This window comes from Apodemus sylvaticus, chromosome 10, assembly GCF_947179515.1.
Source record: "Apodemus sylvaticus chromosome 10, mApoSyl1.1, whole genome shotgun sequence".
Lineage (NCBI taxonomy): Eukaryota > Metazoa > Chordata > Mammalia > Rodentia > Muridae > Apodemus > Apodemus sylvaticus.
Genome location: NC_067481.1, coordinates 105189111 through 105211122, shown reverse-complemented (window position 1 = coordinate 105211122; position 22012 = coordinate 105189111). Strand labels below are relative to the sequence as shown.

Below are 22012 nucleotides of genomic sequence, written 5' to 3'. Positions count from 1 at the left end.
CCAGCACCACATCAGGCTGCTCACAGCGGCCTGTACCTCCCACTCCAGAGAGATCTGTCGCCTCTGGCTTCTTCAAGCATTGCAGCTGTGTACTCTGATGTGTATGTGCACAAATACTAATAAAATAAAAATATTTTAAATGAAAAACTGAGGGGGGAATAACACAGAAGGCTACAAAGCTGGTTACATAGGCAGATCACCTTTTTGGGGGGGCGGTAAAACAAAGATAGAGAAAGGTTTGAGGAGAGAGGATTTAGGACTAGGTGCTATGTCACAATTGCTAATGTCTGCAACAGGAGACAACAAAGGTCAGGGGTTAGGGAAGGAGAGGCAGTCAGTTTCGATGCTGGGCTCCCACACTCACCATGGTAGATTAGGACACTGGGGAGCCCCGTGCCAGCCCCTGAGATTTGCCAGAGTCCCTGGGGCAGAGTGGTGAAGATCTGGATGTGCCCAGTGGGGAGATCCAAATAGTTCAGTGATGTCCTAGATGTGGGCGCTGCGGGAAACAGAGGCAGTGATGGAGATTGTCCACAGCACCCATCTTTGTACTTCTGTTTAGTGATGTGAGGTGAAAGACCAACTTCCTCTCGGGGGGGGGGTGTTCATTTCTCTAGGAGCAGCAGTTGAGCCTGTCTTGCCTATAGCGGTGTCCCTAGCACCTAGCAGTGTGGTTGACAGAGATATGGAGGGGCTACAAGTCGGCAGGGACAGTGGTAGAATTTCCTTGGTGGGGAGGTTTCAGCCTCTCTTCCCCCTTCCTTCCTTCCTCCCTCCTTTCCTCCTTCTCCCATGATGCGAGAATTCAACCTCATTCACAGTAGTCACACACCCTACCTCTGAACTACTCCAACCCTGATCCCTGGTGTTCAGTGCTGTCTTGTGCTGCATTTGAGGGGGGCCTGTGCTCCCCTGAGTGGGACCCTCAGAACCACCTGCCCATCTCACCTAGTTTCCTGTGCTTTGCGTCCACAGTATGCTCTTCTGGAAAGCCTGCAAAGAGAACCAGCCCTGAGATCAATGGCCCTGGATGGGATGTCCCCAGCTATGGAGGCTTCTGGGGTCCCAGTAGGCTCTGTGACCTTGCCTGAGGAACTGGGAAACTGTGTCCCACTTCTCCCCCACACCTCGGGGTGCTGGCCAGTTCAGGTGCTGGAGCCCAAGTCTTAGCTATAAAGCATCTTGGCAGGTAGGTGAGAGTAAGGGAGAGGCGGAGTCACAGATCAGGTGAGACTAGAGCTACAAGACTACTGGAGACAACTGCCCTGCTCAGGTCGCCCCCATAGCCTGCCTGTCAGGGAGCCTCGATACTTCCTCTGTGGATCCTGCACCTTTGCACGCACGTGTCCACTTGCAGACAACAGTGGCAAGCAGAGATTATCTTCAAAGATCAGTGGTGAAAACCATGTCTCTCAGCAAGAGGCTCCTGGAGCCAACTGAGGCAGCCACCCAAGGATGCAGCTTGGGTCAGATGTGAAGGAGCCAGGCTGCTGGGGAGGGGCATGCAGCAAAGGGAATCATGGGCTGTAATCTACCAGCAAGACACCCAAAGGAGATGGGTAGAGGGACCAAGGAATCTGCCAATGGGTGGAGCATCTCAAGGCAAATAGATCCCAATAACAACTGTGGAACTCAAGCGAGGGGTATTCTCACAGAGGGACTCTCCCTCAGTGTAGAGGGAGAAAGGGAAAGAGACATGGGTACAAGGAAGGAAAGAAGAAAGGGAAGAAGGGAAGAGGGAGAGAAGGGAGAAGGCCAACCCCCAGAGCCATTTAAAGGTGGAAGAGAGCTAACCCCAGAAGTTGTCTGACATTGACATACTCACCACAGTATGTGTGTGCCCAGACACACAACATAGAAAGAAACCTGCAAAAGGGAGGAAGGGAATGAGGGAGAGAGTAGAAGACTGAGGGGGAAATCTGCAGACAGACCCTTATGTTCTCCAGCAGCGATCTAGAAACGCCTTCCCACACATGGCGGAGGGAGGGCAAAGGGAAAGTCTGTGCATGTGTGTGTACATGCATATGTACACATGTCTATGCATCATGTGTATGTGTGTGTGTTCATATGTATGTTGATGTGTGTGTGCTCACATGTGTGTGAGTGTGTGAGTGTAAGTGTGTGTGTGGTGGAGCAAGTGAGTGGAGTATTCCAACAAGGCTCAAACAGAGTGGTAGACACAAACTGCCTTCAGGGGGAGATGCCAAGGCCAAGAAGGCGAGTAGATGCAGATTCTGCCATTGTCTATTCTTAGGACTTTAGATGTTTAAAGTACATGCCAGATTCCCATGACCACCAGCAAATAAATATACAGGGCTTGGGGATGTAGTTTAATGTAGAATGTTTGCCTGGCATGCAAAAGGCCTAGGACACACACACACACACACACACACACACACACACACACAAACACAAAGACAGGAGAGATGGCTCAGTGGTTAAGAGCACCATCTGCTCTCCCACCAGCTCTGAGCTCAATTCCCAGGACCCGCATGATGGCTCACAACAATCTGTAACTCTTGTCTCTGGGGATCTGACGCTCTCTTCCAGCCTCTGCAGACACCACTCGCATGATACGCAGACACACATGCAGGCAAAGCATCCACAGATATAAAATAAATACATTAAAAAGAGAGAAATAAGCATAAATAGGACAGTGACTTTATGTGGATGTCTGGCCAGGGAGGGCTTCCTGGACAAAGTGGGCCAATGACTTTGAAGGAGCCAACTACGGGAAGGGTGAGAGGAAAGCATTTCAGGAACAGTGGTGTAGGCTGCCAAAGTAGTGTCCCTCTGTGATGAGCCAGAAGAGGAGGATGGACAGGCCACACAGGCCTCTCAGATGTATCTTATGACAACTAGACGGTCAGCAAGGCAGGTCAGCAATGCCCTAATGTGCATGAGAAGGCACCAGTGGCCTCCCAGAGAGCACAGACTAAGGAGGCAGGAGACAGGAGACAGGAGGAGGCTCAGAGAGGTGTAGGTACTTAGTCAGGGGAACACAGCTTATAAACAGCAGATTCAGGATTCTGTCCCAGTCCTGCCTGAGGCCTTACCCATTGCTCAAACAGATATTCCTTAGAGACCCAAAGGGAAGCAGGGCTCAGTTATTGAACAGGAATCAAAGCATTCCACATAGACCCTGCGGGGCTCTAGAGCTGTGTGCTTCCTCACTAGGGAGCTATGGCATGGGGATGGGGGGGGGAACAACTGGGACACAGCAAGCTGCAGACAGAAGGAAGGAAGGACTGGATCTGGGAAAGGACAGGTTGGGTCAGGGAGGGCTCACTCACATCTCTTCTGAGGCTTCTGTCCTGCTTCTACAGGGATCTCTGTGTTCTCACCAACTCCTTCCTCTGCTCCAATGTGCTCTACTTTGGAGAAACACCAGAGACCCACATCACAATCCCAGAATCCCCAGCAAAGCCACCATGAGAGATGTGGCTGTCACGTCAGGAAGGAATAAAGGCTGAACCTAGATCAGCTTCCCCGACTTACTGAAGAGGTCCTTGCTCAGGCCCTCTAGCTGGGTATCCTGGAACACGTACTGATCCAGTTCCGCTGTCAGAGGAGGAAGCACAGTCGGTCACAAAGGTTCCTGAGGAGGGCAGTGGCAGTGCATGCCCCAGAGGCAGAGGTCAGCCTGGTCTACAAAGTTCCAGGACAGCCAGGGCTATGTAGAGAGATTCTGTCTTAAAACCAAAACCCAAAACCAACCAACCAAAGGGTCGCCTGAAATCTTGCTGTGTGTCTAGCCTCAGGTCAAGGATCTTCTGGGCTGGTGCACAGTAGGGTCTCTACAAAGGTTACTGAGTATACATTGAACGAATGAACAAGCAAACATTGCTTTTCCTGTGTTCTGTCTTATTAGATGAGTAAAGTATGTGCCCATGAAAATAATGTCTGCCATTGGGTTGAGTTCAAATTCTGTTTTTATTCTCCACTAGCTCCCTTTGCTGGACAGCTTGGGCTGTTTACTTAATGTTTCTGATTCCCTTTTCCTCATCTGAATGAAGAGAACAAATAGTGGGTGCTATCTGTGGACAGGAACGTTAGAAGTATGTTTAAAGCATTTGACACCCGTAGGCACCCACACATGATGGTAAATTAAATGAAGCGGTACATGATTTAGAGCTAGTAGGAAGACATTTGCAAGGCCTGGAACTCATCATGTATCAGTGTGTGCTTGTGTGTGTGTGTGTGTGTCTGTATGAGTGTGTATGTACTCATGTGTGTGAGTGCATAGACATGTGTGTATATGAATGTGTGTGTGTATTCATGTGTGTGAAGGTGTATATGTGTCTGTGTGAGTGTGTGTGTACTCATGTGTGTGAAGTCATATGTGTGAGTGTATGTGAGTGTATGTGTGTGTATGTTCATTTGTGTGTGTATACTCATGTGTGTGAATGTGCGTACTTGTGTGCATGAGTGTAGTCATGTGTGTATGTTTGTATGAGTATATGTGTGAGTGTGTGTGTACTCATGTCTGTGGGTGTATATATACTCATATGTATGTGTGTGCTCATGTATGTGAATATGTGTGTATGTCTGTGTGAGTGTGTGTACTCATGTGAGTGTGTGTAATCATGTGTGAGTGTGTATAAGTGTGTATGTGTGAGTACGTGTGTGTACTCGTGTGTGTATGTACTCATATGTGTGTGTGTCTCATATCTGTGAGTGTGTGTATGTGTGATTGTGTATGAGAATATGAGTGAATGTGTGTAAGTGTGTGTGTTTTCATGTATTTGTGAGTGTGTGTGTGTGTGTGAGTGTATACACTCCCTTGTACCAGTGCTATGGAATGTGTGTAGAAGTCATAGGAAACTGGCAGGAGTCTGTTCTATCTTTCCACTACCTGATTCCTGGAGATTAAATTCAGTTCATCAGGCTCAGTGGCAAATGCGTTTACCACATGAAGCTACTCTGCTGGCCCTGAATCTCTTTTTAAGGCTGGATGTGCCTCAATTTCCAGCACTTCTTTTTCTTGTTTACATCAGGGCTTGGAAGTGTGGAAGCCTTCACATAGGATTTCAGATCTGCCATCTGACTCAGCCCCAAGGCCTCTTCATCTCTCTCCACCTCTATTTCCTCCTCTGTGAATAGAAGATTCTCACATCACAGACTTCATCAGTGCAGTCTTACAGGTGTAACAACTAACATGGTGCCGGTGTTGGCTGCTGCAGTGGCAGCTCATTGGCTTAGGTGCTGCACAAGGGACTGTGGTGTGGACTTTGTGGGAACGAGGAGCAGAAAAAATGGAAATGGAAGTATAGAGCTGGATGTGGTGCATGCCTGTGATCCCACACTTGGAAGGCTGAGGTTGGAGCATTGCCATGAGTTTGAGACTGGCCTGGGATACATAGTTAGTTCCAGGACAGCCTGAGCTACAAAAAAACTTGTCTCAAAAACAAAATAAAAACAAGCTTAACAAGCAAAAAGCATAAAGAAACAGAAAGAAAGTAAGGGAAGTACTGTAAAGGGACGTGGTTGGCTTGGTAGCCATCAGAGAAGGGGCCTGCATCCCTTTGGTCTTTCCCTTCCCCTCCCCCTTCCCCTCTTCCTCCCCCATTTCCTCCTTCTCCCCCTTCCCCTTCTCCTCCCCTTCTCCTCCTCTTCCCCTCCCCCTTCCCCTATTCCTTCCCCTCTTCCTCCCCCTCCCCCTCCTCCTTCCCCTTTCCCTCCTCCTCCCCTTCCCCTCTTCCTCCCCCTCCCCCTTCCCCTCCTCCTCTTCCCCTCTTCCTCCCCCTCCCCCTCCCCTCTTCCTCCCCCCTTCCTCCTCCTCCCCCTCCCCTCTCCTCTTCCTCCTCCCCTTTTTCCCCTCCCCTCCTCCCCCTCCTCCTCCTCCCACTTCTCCTTCTCCTCCTCCTCCCCCTCCTCCCCTCTTCCTCCTCCTCCCCTCCCCTCCCCTCTTTCTCCTCTTCCTCCTCCTCCTCCTCCAAGTCCCCTCCCTTCCAGCCCTAGTTGCTGACTCTAGCTGTGATTTTGGCGGGAAGGGCCTAGTGAGATTAGTGAAAGAGAATTCTTCTCAGTGCTTTCTCTGGCCTCCCCTGCCTCCTTACCGATGTTGGCATAGGCCTCCCGGGTCTCTTCATCCATTTCCATGTCCTGCAACAGCTTGCTGAACTGGTCGTAGTTAATGGTGTCCATGTCTGGCTCTGCAAGGGGAAAGCCCATAGGCTGAAGCCCAGCGTCTGGGAGGAGAGGAAGTGAGGAAGGAGCGTGGCCTTCTCCAACAGAGGGTCAGCGCACCCAGCAAGGGCCGGAGCTGTCCATGGTTCTGACGGGCAGTCGTGCTTTTCTCTAGCTTGCTGTCTAACGCCCGCAGATGCAGGAGAGGCCCCAGGGAACAAGACCCACCTGAGCTGAGTTCGATCTCCTCCTCCCCAGCCAGGTCCGTCTGCTCATAGAGGTGGTAGAGGCGTAGGGGGTCAGCATCACTGTTAAGGAGCTCCAGGTAGCTGCCCTCTGGAGACCCCAGTTCCATGGTGGCACAGAGACTATGGCCTAGGAGGAGAGACACACTCAGATATGTCATTGGGAGGTAGGCAAAGGCAGAGAATGAACTTCCACTGTTGCTGAGGGCTGGGGCACAGAGGAGCCCAGCAATATAAACAACAGGGCTCCAGGCAATAGGAAGGAGTTTGAGCCCTGTCTCTGAGGCCTTAGGCAAGTGACTTATCCTCTTTAAGTATCTGTTTTCTGGAGCATGGGGAGAGAAAGTTCTGTGGAACCTTGAAAGGGCAAGGGTGGCTCTGTGCCTCATGACAGTCACATGGAAGCTTCCTCGTGCCGGGGAGACTTGAGAGAAGGGTCTCTGCTCCCAGACTGCATCTTCTCACCAGAATGCACCCACATCCACTCACGCCAGACCTCCTCAGGTCTTGGCTTGGGATCTCCCAAGGCCTCTAGGGCCATGACTCCTATAGTTTCACTGGCTTTGACATTGATTCACAAGTCTCTCAAACAGACCTTCTCTGCTGTGGCGGTTCCAAACGGGACGGGAGGGAGCGAGGACCCTGCTCACCCGTGTGAAGAGGCGTCCTCTTTAGCTGCTCGAGCCTATGGGGCTCAGGCCATAGGGCAATGAGCAAAGACCCTGTCCACTGAGCTTCCCCACCCTGCAGCCATGCCTATGAGGGAGCTAGTTTCTAGATTGCGTTGACTGAGGTGGGAAGACCTACCCTGAATCTGAGCTAAGCACCAGCATTCATCCTCTCTCTGGCCTCCTGGGAGCAGATGCCATGTGACCGGCTGCCTCACACCTCTGTCACCAGGCCTTCCTTACACAGTGGCCTGGACTTTCAAACTGTGAGCCCAAATTGATGCTTCCTTAAGCTGCTTTTGTCAACTACTTCCCCACAGCAGTGAGCTAAATAACTAACACAGTGCCCCACCCCAAGCCCGCAGCACACACCAGGCTCCCCCCCCCCCCCCCCCGTCCCCACAGGGACAGTGTCTAGGGGCAGAGCTTCCAGACAGCCCGAGTTCCTGGAATCGTATGTCAAGCTCCATACGTGTCACCCTCGGGCTTCACTTAGCTAATTGTGTCCCTGTCTCTCAGACGAAGAACCAGATTAGGGTAAGCAGGGCCACATCCTCCGCTGACGACATTTGAGAAATGAAGACGCAGGCGACAAGACAGTTTCCTCTTCTGAGGAAAAGTCTCTGCACGTTTCGGGAGGGGGATGATTTGGCGAATGGGCAGTGTTTTTAGAAGGCCCTCTGCAAACTGCCTTCCCCAAGCCTCCACACCCATTTGAGAAGACATCTCTGGCACTTTCCACCATTAGTCCTTTGGGGACATTTCTGTCCCCACTATGCACTACAGTAGAGGGTTTGGATTTTGTGAGGTAACTTTTGTTTTGATTGGGTTAATGATCATGCTCTGAGCTGAAGTGCTCAATGAACTCAAGATTTAAAGGTTCCAGGATGTCCACAAAACGGCAGCATAAAAGTTGAAGTGTCGGCAGGTCGCTCCATGGCGCTGGTAGCTGCTGCTGTGTTTCAGCATACGAAGATGATATTTTATGTGTATGTGCTTGTGTTTGTCTCTGTGTGTGTGAGTGAAGTTTGAAGAGGGTGCGGTAACCTCTGTAGCTGGAGTCACAGGCAGCTGTGAGCAGCTTGATGCGGATGCCAGGAACTGAACCCTGGTCCTCTGGAAGAGCAGCAAGCACCAGCCACACCTGAGACATCTCTCCAGACCCAGGAGAGCTGCTTTTAAATGACACCTGTGTGTTGTCAAAGCCGGGTGGGGAGGGAGTCCTGGTCCAACAGCTCACAGAAGGAGATGAAGACTTAGGCCTGGGCAGGAGACAAATACCATAGACAAAGGAGGAAGTGACTCTCAGCCCGCCTGCCTGTCACCTCAGCGTGGGCAGCTCGGGAGCAAGCACAGAGGAGGCTGGCAGGAACTGCTAGTCTCAGTGAAAACTTTCACTTCCTTCAAGGGCTTCAGGTGATCACAAGAGACAGAAGGGGACTGAGGAGTGTAAGCACTATTGAGAGACTGCACTGGGGTGTAGCTCAGTGGTAGTGATCTTGCCTAGCATGTGAGAGATCTTTGGTGCCATCCCCAGCATGTGCTCACACACACACACACACACACCATGAAAAGCAGTGCTGAGGAACTTTGGAATATGGAAGACAATGGGAGGTCCGTGCATTCCTTTGAAAGCAGGAAGATTGGGAAGCCTGTGTATAAGAAGCTTCACATCAGGAACATCTGGAAAGACTGCTTTTGCTTGGCCTCAGGCTGCAGCTATGAATGACAGGTTGAAGTGTGGCTTTAAAACCGGGGCTTGAATGAGATCCATGATATTAGTGGTTTCGTTTCCCAAGCTAATAAGTGTATTCAAGCGTGTGCACACAATGTTTGTGCACATGACCACCACAATGTCTATGCAATGGCTCCAGTCCCTGACTGTTCTCGCCTGGCCAGTACTTCTCATGGCTATGGCTTCTTCAGCTCCTGGTTTCCACCTCTTTCCCTGAAGGCTGACTGAGGTCCTTCTGGCTTGGCCTGCTTCAGGAGATGGCTCCGCAGATAGGGTCAATGGGACGGGGCAGTGGGAGTGTGATACTTGACGCTAGAAGGGGGCTAGCCTGACGACACAGGGTGGCACGGGGAACACCAGGACTGCAGCTGTGTGATGCTGGGCTCCCACCCCAGCTCACTAGAGGAAGGTAGTTAAGGGATCTGAGATGCAGTCACCTTGTGGCTGTCCTCAGCCTGTTACCAAGCGTGCTCTCTGTGTCACAGCACCCTCAACTGTCTTGGCATTTCTGTTCCAGCTCTCTAGCTCTCCTGGGCTCAGAGCAGCCAGCCAGTCTATGGGAAGACACAGTAATTAGAAAAACTGGAAATAGATTTGGCTTTGATCCCTGGCAGCAAGTCCCAGGGCTTTTCCATGGTGGAGGTGGGGGCAGAAGCCTGGGTAGCCCAGACATGGGGAGGGGCAGCTGTGGTCACAACCGTCCAGTATCACAGGATTAATACAAAAGTCACTCTGCTCTGGCAAGGTGCGTGACTCTGGGAAAGCCCCTTCCTGTCTCCACTTCCTAGGGCTGTCATCTGTTAAATAAGAGAGTTGTAGTAGGACAGTGGCTTTCAAATGACATTTTACAAGAATTCCAGATCCTTTAATAAATGAGAAAGGGCTGTTGTCTGAAAGGGCGTGGAGGAGCTCAGAACCTCTTTTTCCCTAAGAGGGGCTTCACACAGCAGTCTAAAGACACACTGGTAGCTGGGTGTGGCCACACAGGTCTGCAGTCCCAGCTGCTCAAGAACCTGGGGCAGGAGGCTCATGAATCTGAGGGTAACCTAGGCCTTGTAGTGAGGCCCTGCCTCAAATGCACAAAGCAACAGCAACCAAACTGAGATGCAAGCTGGTGGAAGAACCCTCTGAGTGGCAGCAGGAAGACTGAGGTTCAAGGCCAGTCTGGGGTTGTAAAAACAGGGTCCGGGTATAGGGTCGTTCAGCCTGAGGGGAGCCCTGAATTCTGTCGCTAGGACTGTAAGACGAAAGCAAACAGAACTACTCCCCACACCTCCTCTGCATTAAAGACACCAACCCGACTCGTACAGTTCCAACTTCACATCATTCAGGAAAAGCAAAAGGGGGCTGATTGTTGCCAGAGGCTGGCAAAGACAAGAAGGAACTGGGGTAGAGCTGCAGTTTACAGGGCAGAGAAACCACTCTGGAGACACTGCCATTGTAGACACGTATCACTACAACTTGTCCAAACACATGGAATGAGTCCTACCAAGACTGAGCCCAAACTTTAGACTTTGAATTTCAAGTGATAGTGAGGCGTTATTACAGACTGAAAGGCAGCAGCTGAGACAACTACACATTCATGGACATAGTAAATAAGAAAATAATCTCTGCGACTTCTGTTAAATATTGTTGCAACCCTAAAAATATTTAAAAAATATAAACAAGCAAGCAGATAAACTAAAGAAGACCAAGGCTAGTAAGATGACTCAGTCAGTAACATGCTTTGTAAGAGCTAAGGCCTGAGTTTGGATCCCCAGGACCCATATACAAAATAAAGTTGTGTGTGTCTTAGTCATGGTACTTGGGCAGGGGTACAGGCAGATCCCCAGAACTCACTGGTTGGTCAGTATAGTTAATTAATGACCTCCAGATTCAGTGACAGACCTTGTTAAAATAATGAGATATACGCATGCTACTCTCAAATCTGCATTCACATGTGTACATACACACACACACACACACAGAGAGAGAGAGAGAGAGAGAGAGAGAGAAGGAGGGAGGGAGGGAGGGAGGGAGAGAGAATCATCAACAACCAAAAACCTGGCAAAGTGTTAATAGCCTAAGTCGCAGCCCAGAGAGACAGAGATAGATGGTCCCTGGAGCATACTGGCCAGCTACCTAGCCTTATCAATGAGACCAAGAGTCCAGAAAGAGAGGCTATCTCAAAATTGAAGGTAGATAGCTAATGAGGAGTGACAATCAAGGTTGATCTCTGCCACATGTACAAGCACACATGTTTTAAAAAAGAAAAAAAAAAGAAAACAAGAAAAAAGAAAGGAGGGAGGAAAGAAGGAAAGGAGAAAGAAGAAGAGAAAAAAAGGAAAAGGGAAGAAGAGAAAAAGAGACAGAGTAGATAGACAGACAGACAGACAGATAGATAGACAGACAGACCAATAGACAGACAGACAGACAGACAGACAGATAGTAAATAAACACACAAACACCAACAACTATTTCACACCAAAGCTCGAGCACAGCCCCGTGTGCTCGGACTCGGTGCAGTCAGCCTGTGTAGGTGCTGGAGTACCACCCAGACCCACCCTATAGGACAGTGTATGGGTGGACCAGCAGTATGTGGTTCCCAATAGTTCTCCCTTGGAATAACCAAAGCCACACCACATCTCCAGATGATGTCTTTCAGAATTCCTGTTCTGGTCGCCTAACCTTAGCTTGCCGGCCCTCAGAGGTGGAGAAAGTAAGGTTAGAAGGGTCACTAGGGTGGAATCTTCGAGCTGGGATAGCAGCTTTCCCAGAAGAGGAACCTCCCTGAGCCGTGCGCTGACTCTGTCTCACCACATGACACTGTTTGTCACGCTAGGATGCTCCAGGAAGGCCCCTGACAGGTGTCCAGTCCCAAACCTCATCTTCCCAGCATTCAGACTTTAAGGTTAACTTAGTTCCACCCAACCGTGACACCAGTGGTGGCCCTCACAGGGCACAAAGGTCTCGTTGTCTCCTCGCTTTCATGCGAGACATTGCTGAGAGTCAGCCATAAGGCTCCTTGGGAATCGGCTATGGTCTGCATGGTGGCCTCACTGCCTCTGAACCCTCTCGCCAGGCCAGGTCTGCCTCTGCCCCCAGAGGACCTCTCTCTGAGCCCAGACAGCTTCAATGGACATCTCTAGCTCAGTGCTGGGCTCCAGGACAGCCTCCCCTCTGATAATTCTGCAAATCATATGGAATCCCACAAAAGACACCACTGTGGCTACTGTAGCTAAACCTCCTCCACCTGGACTCGGAGCCCTGAATGGGAACAGCCACTGAGCCACAACGTGGAAGATCTTGGTCCATAGATGGGACAAATGCAGCCTTCATGGGTAATGGTGCATGGCAGGCATCAGGGTCTAGGACAGGAAGAAGAGGCGCACGCAGCCGGAGGAGCCTTTTTCCAGCTCTAGGCAGCCCAACATGTCTAAGCACTCCTGAGGCTTGGAGAAAAGCACAGCCTAGTTTTCTTAGAAAGAAACCCAAGCCAGCTGCTGAGCACAGAGAGGAGGGTCCTGTGCCTGCAGTTTAGCAAAGGAGGGGCCAAAGCTCCAGTCCCACGCCTGCTGTGAACTAGGAGCCGCCCTGCTTTCAGGGACCTTGTGGTGGAGACCCAAGGATGTCAGTGACGGGCTTTAGCATGGCTAGCATGGCCCCGGCAGGTCTTGCCCTCCCCGATTCCTTCTTCCTTGTTGAGCCATTAGATTACATTCCTAAAGAGAGCCACCAAAGCCCATTCCCTTATTTGGCCACTTCCTTATGCTTAACTCATTCCTGAAGCTGACCACCAAAGTCCAGCAGCTGAAGCGCATTATTTGATTACATGGACTAATATATCCAATCAAGACTTAGCTAACAGACTTCCCCTTTTTCTCCTTAAAAACTGCTTTTGCAGAGACACATGCCGCTGTCTTTGCCCATTGCAGAGGCAGCCCCCACCCCACTGCCACTGCTTGTCTCCTTTGTGCTGAGAATTCAGCATGCAGTGCATTCTGTGCCGACTCGGCAGTCTCAGCCTTGGCCTTGCACAAACATCCAAGGGCAGAAGTCACGTATGCAACGTGCCTAGCACAGGGTCTGCAGCTGAGCCCAGGATCATCACTTGTCGTCACTTTTCCTGAGTTTTGTTATTTGACTGTTTGGTTTGGTTTTGAAGGACAAGATCAGGCTATGTTCTATGCTAGTTCTATGCCAGTCTGGTCTGGAATTCACAGCCATCCTCCTGCCTCAGCCTACTGAGTGCCAGATTACAGGTGTGCCCTGACATACCTGGTGCCAGGGAATTTGGCACTGCTTCCCTGTCATTTAATATGTGTCCCTCCCTCTCAGGGTGTAATCACTGTCAGCATTCCTTCTAGGCTCTGCCCCACAGTTACCTGGCAACAGCCAGGTCTGCCTGACTCACTATAAAAGGTGTTGTTTGCCTCCTCCTTTCTCTCTTACTCCTACTCTCACCCTCTCTGTCCCTTCTCTCCCCATTTCCCTCCACAAGTTCAGGGTAGACCTCTACTCCTCTAGTCATTCTCTCTGTCTCTCTGTCTCTGTCTGTCTCTCTCTTTCTCTTTCTCTCTGCCTTTCTGTCTCTACTCCCTCCCCTCTGCTCCCCTCCCCATGCTCTAAATAAACTCTATTCTATACTATGCCCTGTAGCTGGTGCCTCAGGGGGAAGGGATGCGTCAGCATGGGGCTGCGGAGGCATGCCCTCCACTTCACCATACCATGCCTCTGCCAAACATATCCCAGGCTTCCTGTTCTTGTTTATAAACCACAACAAATACTAAATCCCAACCCCTTCCCCTTCTAGTGTGGGTAAGGAATCTAGAGTCCTGTGTATACCAGACAAGACTTGTATTACTGAGCTAAGGCCTTGGAGTTTGTGCTTGGCTTCCCTGGGGGTGGGGTACTTTCTGTTTTGCTTCTGAGATAGGGTCTCCCTGTGCAGCCCGGGCTGGCCTGGGACTTTACCCCCTTGCTTCAGCCTCTCAAGTGTTGGTTACCAGTGCACACTGACGCACACTGACGGTACCTGGCAGCCATTCACATTTAAAACCAGTGTCCCTTACTAAGCTCACTTGCTGGGGCTGAAGAGATGGCTCAGTGGCTAGAGGCACTTGCTCCTCCTGCAGAGGGCACAAGTTTGGATCCCAGCACCCATGTCAGATCTCTCACAGCTCTCTGAAACTCCAGTTCCAGGGCATCAAATGCCTCTGACCTGTGCAGTCACCTACAGTCACGTGCTCATGCCCACATAGACACACACCTACATATAATTAAAACTAATTAAAATTTTAAAATGGAGAATTTATTTCCAAGGTCTATCCCCCTGAGAAGCAGCCTCCAGTGTTTAGTTTGCCTGATTCCTCCGACTCTGCAACGTTTCCCACATTCTGTCCTGTTTCCCATACTTCCCCTCAGCCAGGATCCTCAGAGGCAGATCGGATACTTCTCCCGTTCACCTGCCTGGACTGTTGTTTTGACAAGACCTAATCAAGTTACCTGAGTATCTTATGTATACTAATATTTTGAAAAAACAGAAATGTGGGATTTATTGTTTGGGATATTTATTATTATTTTAGTAGTAACAGTAGTAGTAGTAGCAGTAGTATTTTGAGACATGGTCTCTCTATTTAATCTTGACTGCCCTGGAACTCACTAAATAGACCAGACTGGCCTTGACCTCTCAGAGATGCACCTGCCTCTGCTTTCCAAGACCTGGGATTAAAGGTGTGAGCCACGACATCACGGTGTGTGTGTGGGGTCTTTGTTTGTTGAAATAAGGGTCTCGATGAGCTTCCTGTGCTGGGGTTGCACGTGTGTGTGTGTGGCTCAAATTTGCTTATTTTACAAGAAAGTTACTTGGGTGGTAGAGATGACTCAGCCAGCAAAGGGGATCTCCACACCCTGGAAGGGGAGAATTGACTCCCACAGGATGTCCTGGGACCTGCACAGGCGTGCCATGGTTTTAGCATCCCTACCTTATATAACCAAAACAAATTAGCAAGTGTAAAAATAAATAAATGAAAGAAATCTAGCTGGGTATGGTGGCTCCCACCTGTAACCCCAGCACTCTAGAGGTGGAGGTAGAAGATGGCACGGAACATGGAGCCATTTGTGGTTCAATAGAAAGAAATAGCTTTTTTCTTTTCTCTTCTTCTCCTCCTCCTCTTCCTCCTCCTTCTTCTTCCTCTTTCTTCCTCTTCTTCTTAGAAATAGCTTTTTTAAAAATCAAAAGCAAGTAGTCAAACAGATTCTTTGACATTGATATTTAAAGGTAGCAACATTACAAATAGTCTGTCCACAGGCATGGTGGTGTACACTGTAATGTCCGCACTTTGGTGAGGCAGAGGCAGGAGATTGCCAGATTGGGTTACAGAGAACCTGATACCCCAAGGTCTCAAAATTATAACCCAAACAACTACAAACATAACAAAAAGCAAAACAAGAAATAGTTCACAGGCTGACACAAGCTGAATCCTGCCAACACTGCTTGGGCACGCAGCACACGGCCTCCCTGGTAGTATCTTCTCTACTGTTCTGCTCAGACCAGGGGAGCAGTAGGGATAAACCCTGAGTTGTGCTAACAGAGGAAGCTAGACACAAGAGGCCGGACACTGAACAAGTACACTTACAAAACACTTAGAGCTGTCAGAACCAGGGAACTAGGTGGCAGAGAGGGAGTCACCAGGAAGCAGGAGACAGGGAGTTACTGCTTCAGTGTCCAGAGTTTCCATCTTGGAGGGTGGAATGTTCTAGAAAGAGAGGTAGTGATGGTTCTAGAACACGATGAACTTGCTCAGTAGTAAATGTATGCTGCATATTACACCATGAGTTTATGAACACTTTCTATTACTGCCTTGAAAGGCGAGGAAACAATGATGCCGCCTGCCTCCAAGGCAAAATAAAATCTCTGTCCCCAGACTGTCCAAGTACAGCCTGCTCAGAACCCACCCGCATTCATGGAAATTCACATCAGCTACCCAGGCAGCAGACAGGGTTCTCGGGAGGTCTGGGTTCAAATCCTGACTAAGCTCAACAGCTTGCTATATGGCCTTTGGCAAAACAAAATCAAACATAAACATATTAATCAATAAGTGTTATAACACATGCCATTATAGGTTATGTGTGTATAAAATTATTGTATATTACTCGATAATACGTATAAAGTAGATTAACATATGTGAATATGTTAACATGTCTTTAGAAGCCGTAACAAAGATCCCTTCTCTGGACTCAGTATCTGTAGATCACATAGATAGTAAAGAGGTGCTATACATTAGTGCCTCTCCTTGAAATTAACGAGGATCCCTGGGGAGAGGTGGTTTAACCCAGGTTCCTGGCTCTGCACCCAGGGAACATGCCTGAGGACAGAAGTGGGGCGTGGCACTCAAGGCTTGCCAGAGCCCTGGAGGAGGAGCCTGGTACTGGAGAACAGAGCCTGGGCAGAGCTAGGCACCTTGAGTGGGTCTGAGGACCCTGTGGCCCTGAGACCTGTCATCAACGGCCTCTCAGAAGATTTCCAAAGCTCGGGCTACTGGAACCTCCTGTTCAGTCGTCTCTGAACAGGAGTCATCTTCTTCACTCCCGTTCAAGTCTCCAGGAAAGAAGGTTTTGTAGTCGGAAGGGGACGCTCGTTGGCTACACCAGGCTACAGAGGAGGAAAACCCTATCTTGTTAATCTATCTGAGGAGTTGTATTTGTTTTATTTGGAAACATGGAGTTAAGGCTTTGCACACAAATGAGGAACTCCAAGCATGGATAGGAAGAGGGCCACACTGTAGGGGTGTGGGTATGTGAGACCTGCAGTGCACAAAGGGGCTGTAGCACTCTGTAGGAGGAGGAGCTACATGGCTAGGTACGGTTCAAAGCTAGGCATAATGGCTACAATTCCCACTGCCTGGGTGCCCAGGAGAGGGGGACCCAGGGAGAGAGAACTCTACCCACCGGCTTTCAGAACTCAACAACTTTCCTTAAAGGATGTGACGAAGTAAGGTGGATGCCCCCACCTCTCCCCCTAGATGGTCAAAGAAGTGCATCCTATTCTGTCTCTGTGCCATGTCCTCACAAGAAGGACCCTGTACCCAGACTCCAGAGTCAGAGGTGGTCTGTCCCAACACGCAAATGAAGGTCCAGTGAAGAGCAGCCGCTGGTCCAAGGTCCCTTCACTCTCCATAGATGTTGGGGACTTAAAAAGTGCATGCCTGTCCCCCCCCCCCAACACACCCCTGCGCGCACCTCCCACGGTCTGAGTCCCAGAACGCCGACACTTCTACAAGCCTATCCTGCCACCTGCCTTCACTACTAACGAGCTCTGCGCATAGCCTTGGAGTCTGGTCCCTAGCTCCCTGCTCCCAGGTCCTGCATATAGTCTGTCCAGGATCTAAGAAGCCTCTCTACCCCCTGCACACCCATCCAGCTTTTCCTGGCCCTGCTGCCTGACCTCTGGCAAATAGTTACCAGCCTCAGAGTCTCGGATTCCCAGCCTAACTTAGCGGCTGCAGAGGAGATCTTGGAAACACCTACCTTGCCCCGTGCTCCTGCGGTGCTGCAGGTAATCTCCCTGAAGCCAGCTCCGCGGCTCCTAGGATCTTGGGGCGGGCACTCTCCTGGCAGCTACCTCACAAATAGGGAGTATCTGTGGCGCTTTTTACCCCTTTCACTTTCTATCTACACCTCCAGCATTGGGCCAAAGGCAGAGCTAAGCAGGAACCCTTCCTCCCCCGAAAAGTGATATCCACCACGTGCTTTCTCAGAAGCATCCACATGCAACTCAAGTTTGCTTGGGCTGAGTGTTCCCAGAGGACCCCTCCTCCCTCCAGGCAGATCTCACTTAACCAGTCCCTGCTCAGGAGGAGAGGACCGCAGATTTGTGCCAGTAGAGGTGAATTCCAAGGCACGTGTTTGCCTGGCCAGCCTCCTAGCATCTACACCCCTGGTGGCCCTCTATCTCTTTCTATCTCAGCCCAAGCACAAAGACAGGCAAGCTGCCCCCTGAGGCTTTTAGACCTGAGATACCCCTCGCCAGCAAAGCTCTTAGCTCTTAGATGCCCTGCTTTCCCAGGATATGCCTCCCTGGAGAGGTCACTTCCCTTTCTCAAACCCAGATTTCCTCATCTGCAGCTGAAAGACTGAGCCAAGTTTGCCTCTGACCCCACCCCCACCCAGAACCTCCAGCTGCGTGGCCTTGGGGTTGAGCTGGGACACTTGTCACCTTGATTTAGGTGGCATTTCAGGATAGTCTGAGAAAAGGGATCTCACCCCTTTTAACCAACATTGCACTGGGAACCTCTGATGACAGCGATTACTTCAGGGTACCAGATGCTATTGAATCCTTGATTCTCACCATTACCCTACTACACAGACATTCATTCCCCTGAGCCCACTGTGTGGTGGCTGAGGAAAACTGAAACTAAGAGCGGTGGTTCAAAGTTTCAACACAGATGCAGCCAAGAGTATAGCGAGGCGGTAAAGCCACCGCGCTATCTTCAAAGCAGGTGCCACACCAAACGTCACCTGTACCCATTTCCAAAAACCACTTGGAGACTAGAGAGAGTAAAATCTACCAGAGACTCTCTGCTTACTAGATATACCACAAGTTTGATTACAATTTGGGAGTGCCAAGCTTCCCAGGGACGGGATGGAGGTAGACCTTGTAGAGGTGCACCTCAGTTTAACCAAAGACGGACATAGGCTTGAGATGTTGTAGCTCCAGGGTAGAGCTACTGAATGCAGAGGTTCTGGAAGTCTGAGTACAGATTAAACCTCTGTAAGGAATGCTGGAACCACCCAAGTTCGCCTATGAAAGCTCTAGTCTTAGCCATTGTCTCTAGCCTACCCTTTACCTTGCAACTCCGGCAGGTAAGACCCAGGAGGGCCAGGAACCAGGCAGCGCATGATGTAGAGAGATGGCTGATGCAGTAATGTCTGTGGTCCAGCTGCCCCTGCTGGTGTGCCAGAAGTATCCAGGAAGCTCCTCAGCTGGCCAGATGGGAAGCAGGCAGCCTCATCCCTCACGCCTCTCTATACCAGTTAGGAGCCCAGAGCCTACCAAGCCCAGCTAGCATGCAAAGAAAGCAAGCAAGGGACCAACTGAAAATTCTCCACGGCAGTACAGCTCATATCCTGTATTTGGATACCCTCTAATTTGCCCATGCTCCCTTAGCCACCACAGCTTCTTATGGTAATTTCGGTTCCTTCTTGTGGGCCAAATTGGGTGACCACAGAAGCTGCACTTCAGATAAGTCACTGAAATGATAATGGCAATGGACACACAATCTTCTACAGCACAGGGCCTGCATCAGACTCCAACGCATATACCCCCAAGATAACAAAGACCTGTTAGGGACATGGTGAGCTCCAGCATCTGCTCACAGCAATCTGCTGTGAATTCTGGACGTACCAAAGTCCTTTATTCCAACGTGATGAACTAAAATCCAAGTGTCACCCAGAGTGTTGACTCTACTTCGTAGCCTGAGAGCTGCCTGGTTCGGGGTGTGGTGATAAGCAACGTTGACTCTAGCAGGGAGAGAGTGAGTGCCTCTCCACCCTGCCCATTCTTCAGGTGACATCAATGAGAAAGCTTTAGCCTGGAACTAATCTGGTTTTTAATACCTCTGTAACTCATCAGGAAGCAGTATCTGGCTTGAATTGAATAACATAGTTTTATTATATTTTTAAAAACCAAGTACTGAGGGCTGGAGATTTGGCTCAGCGGTTAAGAGCACTGTCTGCTCTTCCGAAGGTCCTGAGTTCCAAATCCCAGCAACCACATGGTGGCTCACAACCATCTGTAATGAGATCTGACACCCTCTTCTGGAGTGTCTGAAGACAGTTACAGTATACTTACATATAATAAATAAATAAATCTTAAAAAAAAACCAAAAATAAAACCTGGGGCTGGGGCTGGGGCTGGGGCTGGGACTGGGGCTGGGGATGGGGCAGGGGCTGGGGCTGGGGCTGGGGCTGGGGCTGGGGCTGGGGCTGGGGCTGGGGCTGGGGCAGGGGCAGGGGCAGGGGCAGGGGCTGGGGCTGGGACTTGGTTGGTAGAGTCCTTGCCTGGCCTGACAAGGCCCTGGGTTTAATTCCCAGCACTACACAAATGGAATGTGCTCATGCATACTTGTAATCCCAGAGTGTAGGATGCTGAGTCATAGAATCAAAACCTTAAGGTTACCCTAAGGTCACTCTCAACGCTAGCCTGACTACCTAAGACCCTGTCTGAAAACAAACTAGCCATGCTGCTCTTTGGGCCCCTTCCCCTCCTCATGGCAGGTGAGAAAACTTTCTTCTTTGAAAATGAGTTACACGTGGTTTGGGAAAACATGTCCTGTAAATGCTTGTGTGGGTGGTATACAGAAAAAGTGAGAACTGTGCAGTTGGCGGTGAAGCGGATGGATTCTGGGAGCCAGCCTGGGGGACAAGGAGTGGTCCGGCTGCTCCTGGCAGATACAACACCACAGACCCATCGACCCATTGGAACCTTTGTTTCCCTGTGTGTAAAATGTGTGTAATCACTCTCTTTGTGTGGTGACAGTTTAAAGTCATGACTACTGCTTACAAAAGTCCCAAGAAGGAAGTAGACAGACAAATGAGAAATGCTAGGAGTCAACTTGAAACAGTCGTTGTTTGATGAGAAAACACAGTTAGTAGTAGAAATCACACGATGCCCCAGTTCCGTCCTCATGACAGCGTGTCACCGAGACAGGCTGGTGTCTGCTGCTCTGCTCTTCTGAGACACGTGGGGATTCCTTCTTGTTTTTACTGGCAGCCAGTTCTGATGGCCCCAACTGCCTGGATTTGCATCACTGAGAAGGCTCTGTTACAGTGGGGTTCCAGAATACACCTGGCTGGCGATAGCACCTCTCACCTGTGCTGTTACCTGGTCTCCCCACATCCTTTCTGAAACCCCTAGACCCATTTCCACAAGAACTGAGTAGCATTCTCATGGCCATGTGGATGATTTCTGAGCAGGACGGTCATAGGTTCCATGTATGTTCAGCAAGTACCAGATGCAGCTTATCCTCACCCAGAAGGATGACGCTGGAGATGTAGAGCTATGGACCAATCTGAGGCCAGTGGAGATGGGGAAATATGACGAAGGATACAGAATAGCTTAGACAGCAAATGGTTGCCCCGGGATAAGGTGAACAGAGATGAGGAATGGGAAGGAAGGTCAAGCTAATGCTAGGCATTCTCTTCCTTACAGCACTATTTGGGAAACTGGAAAGATGCACCGTTGGCAGTGTTTGCTGCGCAAACATGAGGATCTGAGCTCAGATCCCAGCATGTTAGAATTGGCATGGTGCCCTGTGCCTGTGATCTAAAGTTGGAGGACCTCGGAGCTTGCTGGCCTTAGCTTTGAACAGTCAGTACGCTCCAAATCTAGTGAAGATCTCTGTCTCAAAAGGTAAAAAGAGATTGAAGAAGACATCAGTGATGGTCTCTCCACACAGGTATACACACATGCATGCACACATACCTCCCCAAACATGTACAGATGTACAAACATGTACATGTGTGCATTCCTGCCACCCCAGGACACACACACACACACACACACACATACACACGATTCTGGAATTGTCTGAAAGAATGGATGGCAGTTGGTGTTTTGATGATTGAGGCTGACTTGAGTCCCAAGGAGATAAAGATGCTGTGAGCGTCTTGCCTCGTGGTTGTTAGTAAGCATATAATTCCCATTGTAGCTAAATAGTGACTGAGGAGAAGGAGATAAGAAAAGGAGATAACACTGAAGGGTAAGTGACTAGATAGGATACTGATGGTAGGTGAGAATATAACCTCTAGGTGGAGGGGTACGTCCATGGATGTACTGGTGGGAAGGTGGGGAGCTAAGTTGCTATATAAACATACACAGATGAGTGAATAAACAAATAGAAACACTAATGAATTGGGCAAGGCAATATGGCTCATAGATAGATTAGTGGAGCAATAGATTGGAGTAGGTGGGGGGCTGAGGAAGGTGTGCTGGAGGGATACAGGAAGTGGCCAGAAGGTGACTAGAGGGAAGTATGGAGGATAAATATGACGCCAGGTGAGCCACTCAAGGCAGTAGCAACAGAACCAGACGTAGTCCCTGGGCTGGGCCAGTACCAAGTTCTGGGGCAGGAGGATACATAGCAACCTGGCTGGGGGACTCTCTGGGAAGCGCCAGCTTCCCACACAGGACAGGCACTTCTCCTTCAGGGGCTCCAGGGAGTGAAAGGACCACAGGCTAACTGCTGAGAGGCAGG

At 50.0% G+C, this 22012-nt stretch overlaps 1 protein-coding gene across 9 annotated transcripts in view; it reads right to left on the bottom strand.

The window, feature by feature from the left end:
- The window catches only part of Ciita (class II major histocompatibility complex transactivator), a 48901-nt gene that overhangs the window by 22998 nt on the left and 3891 nt on the right, over positions 1–22012 (bottom strand). For 3 of the 9 annotated variants that reach the window (XR_007979916.1, XM_052197191.1, XM_052197193.1), the window contains exons 2-7: positions 6358–6504; positions 6060–6155; positions 3499–3561; positions 3294–3374; positions 949–993; positions 365–499 (exon numbers count right to left, since the gene is read on the bottom strand). Coding sequence is in view for 8 of the 9 variants with exons in the window: in XM_052197191.1 (XP_052053151.1) it covers positions 365–499; positions 949–993; positions 3294–3374; positions 3499–3561; positions 6060–6155; positions 6358–6504 (567 nt within the window). In the remaining variant the exon portion in view is untranslated. Of the gene's footprint in view, positions 1–364; positions 500–948; positions 994–1825; positions 1867–3293; positions 3375–3498; positions 3562–6059; positions 6156–6357; positions 6505–9214; positions 9306–15394; positions 15515–18604; positions 18861–22012 lie in introns of those variants that run through there. The other 6 variants (XM_052197194.1, XM_052197195.1, XM_052197197.1 and 3 more) reach the window with 5 other exon arrangements.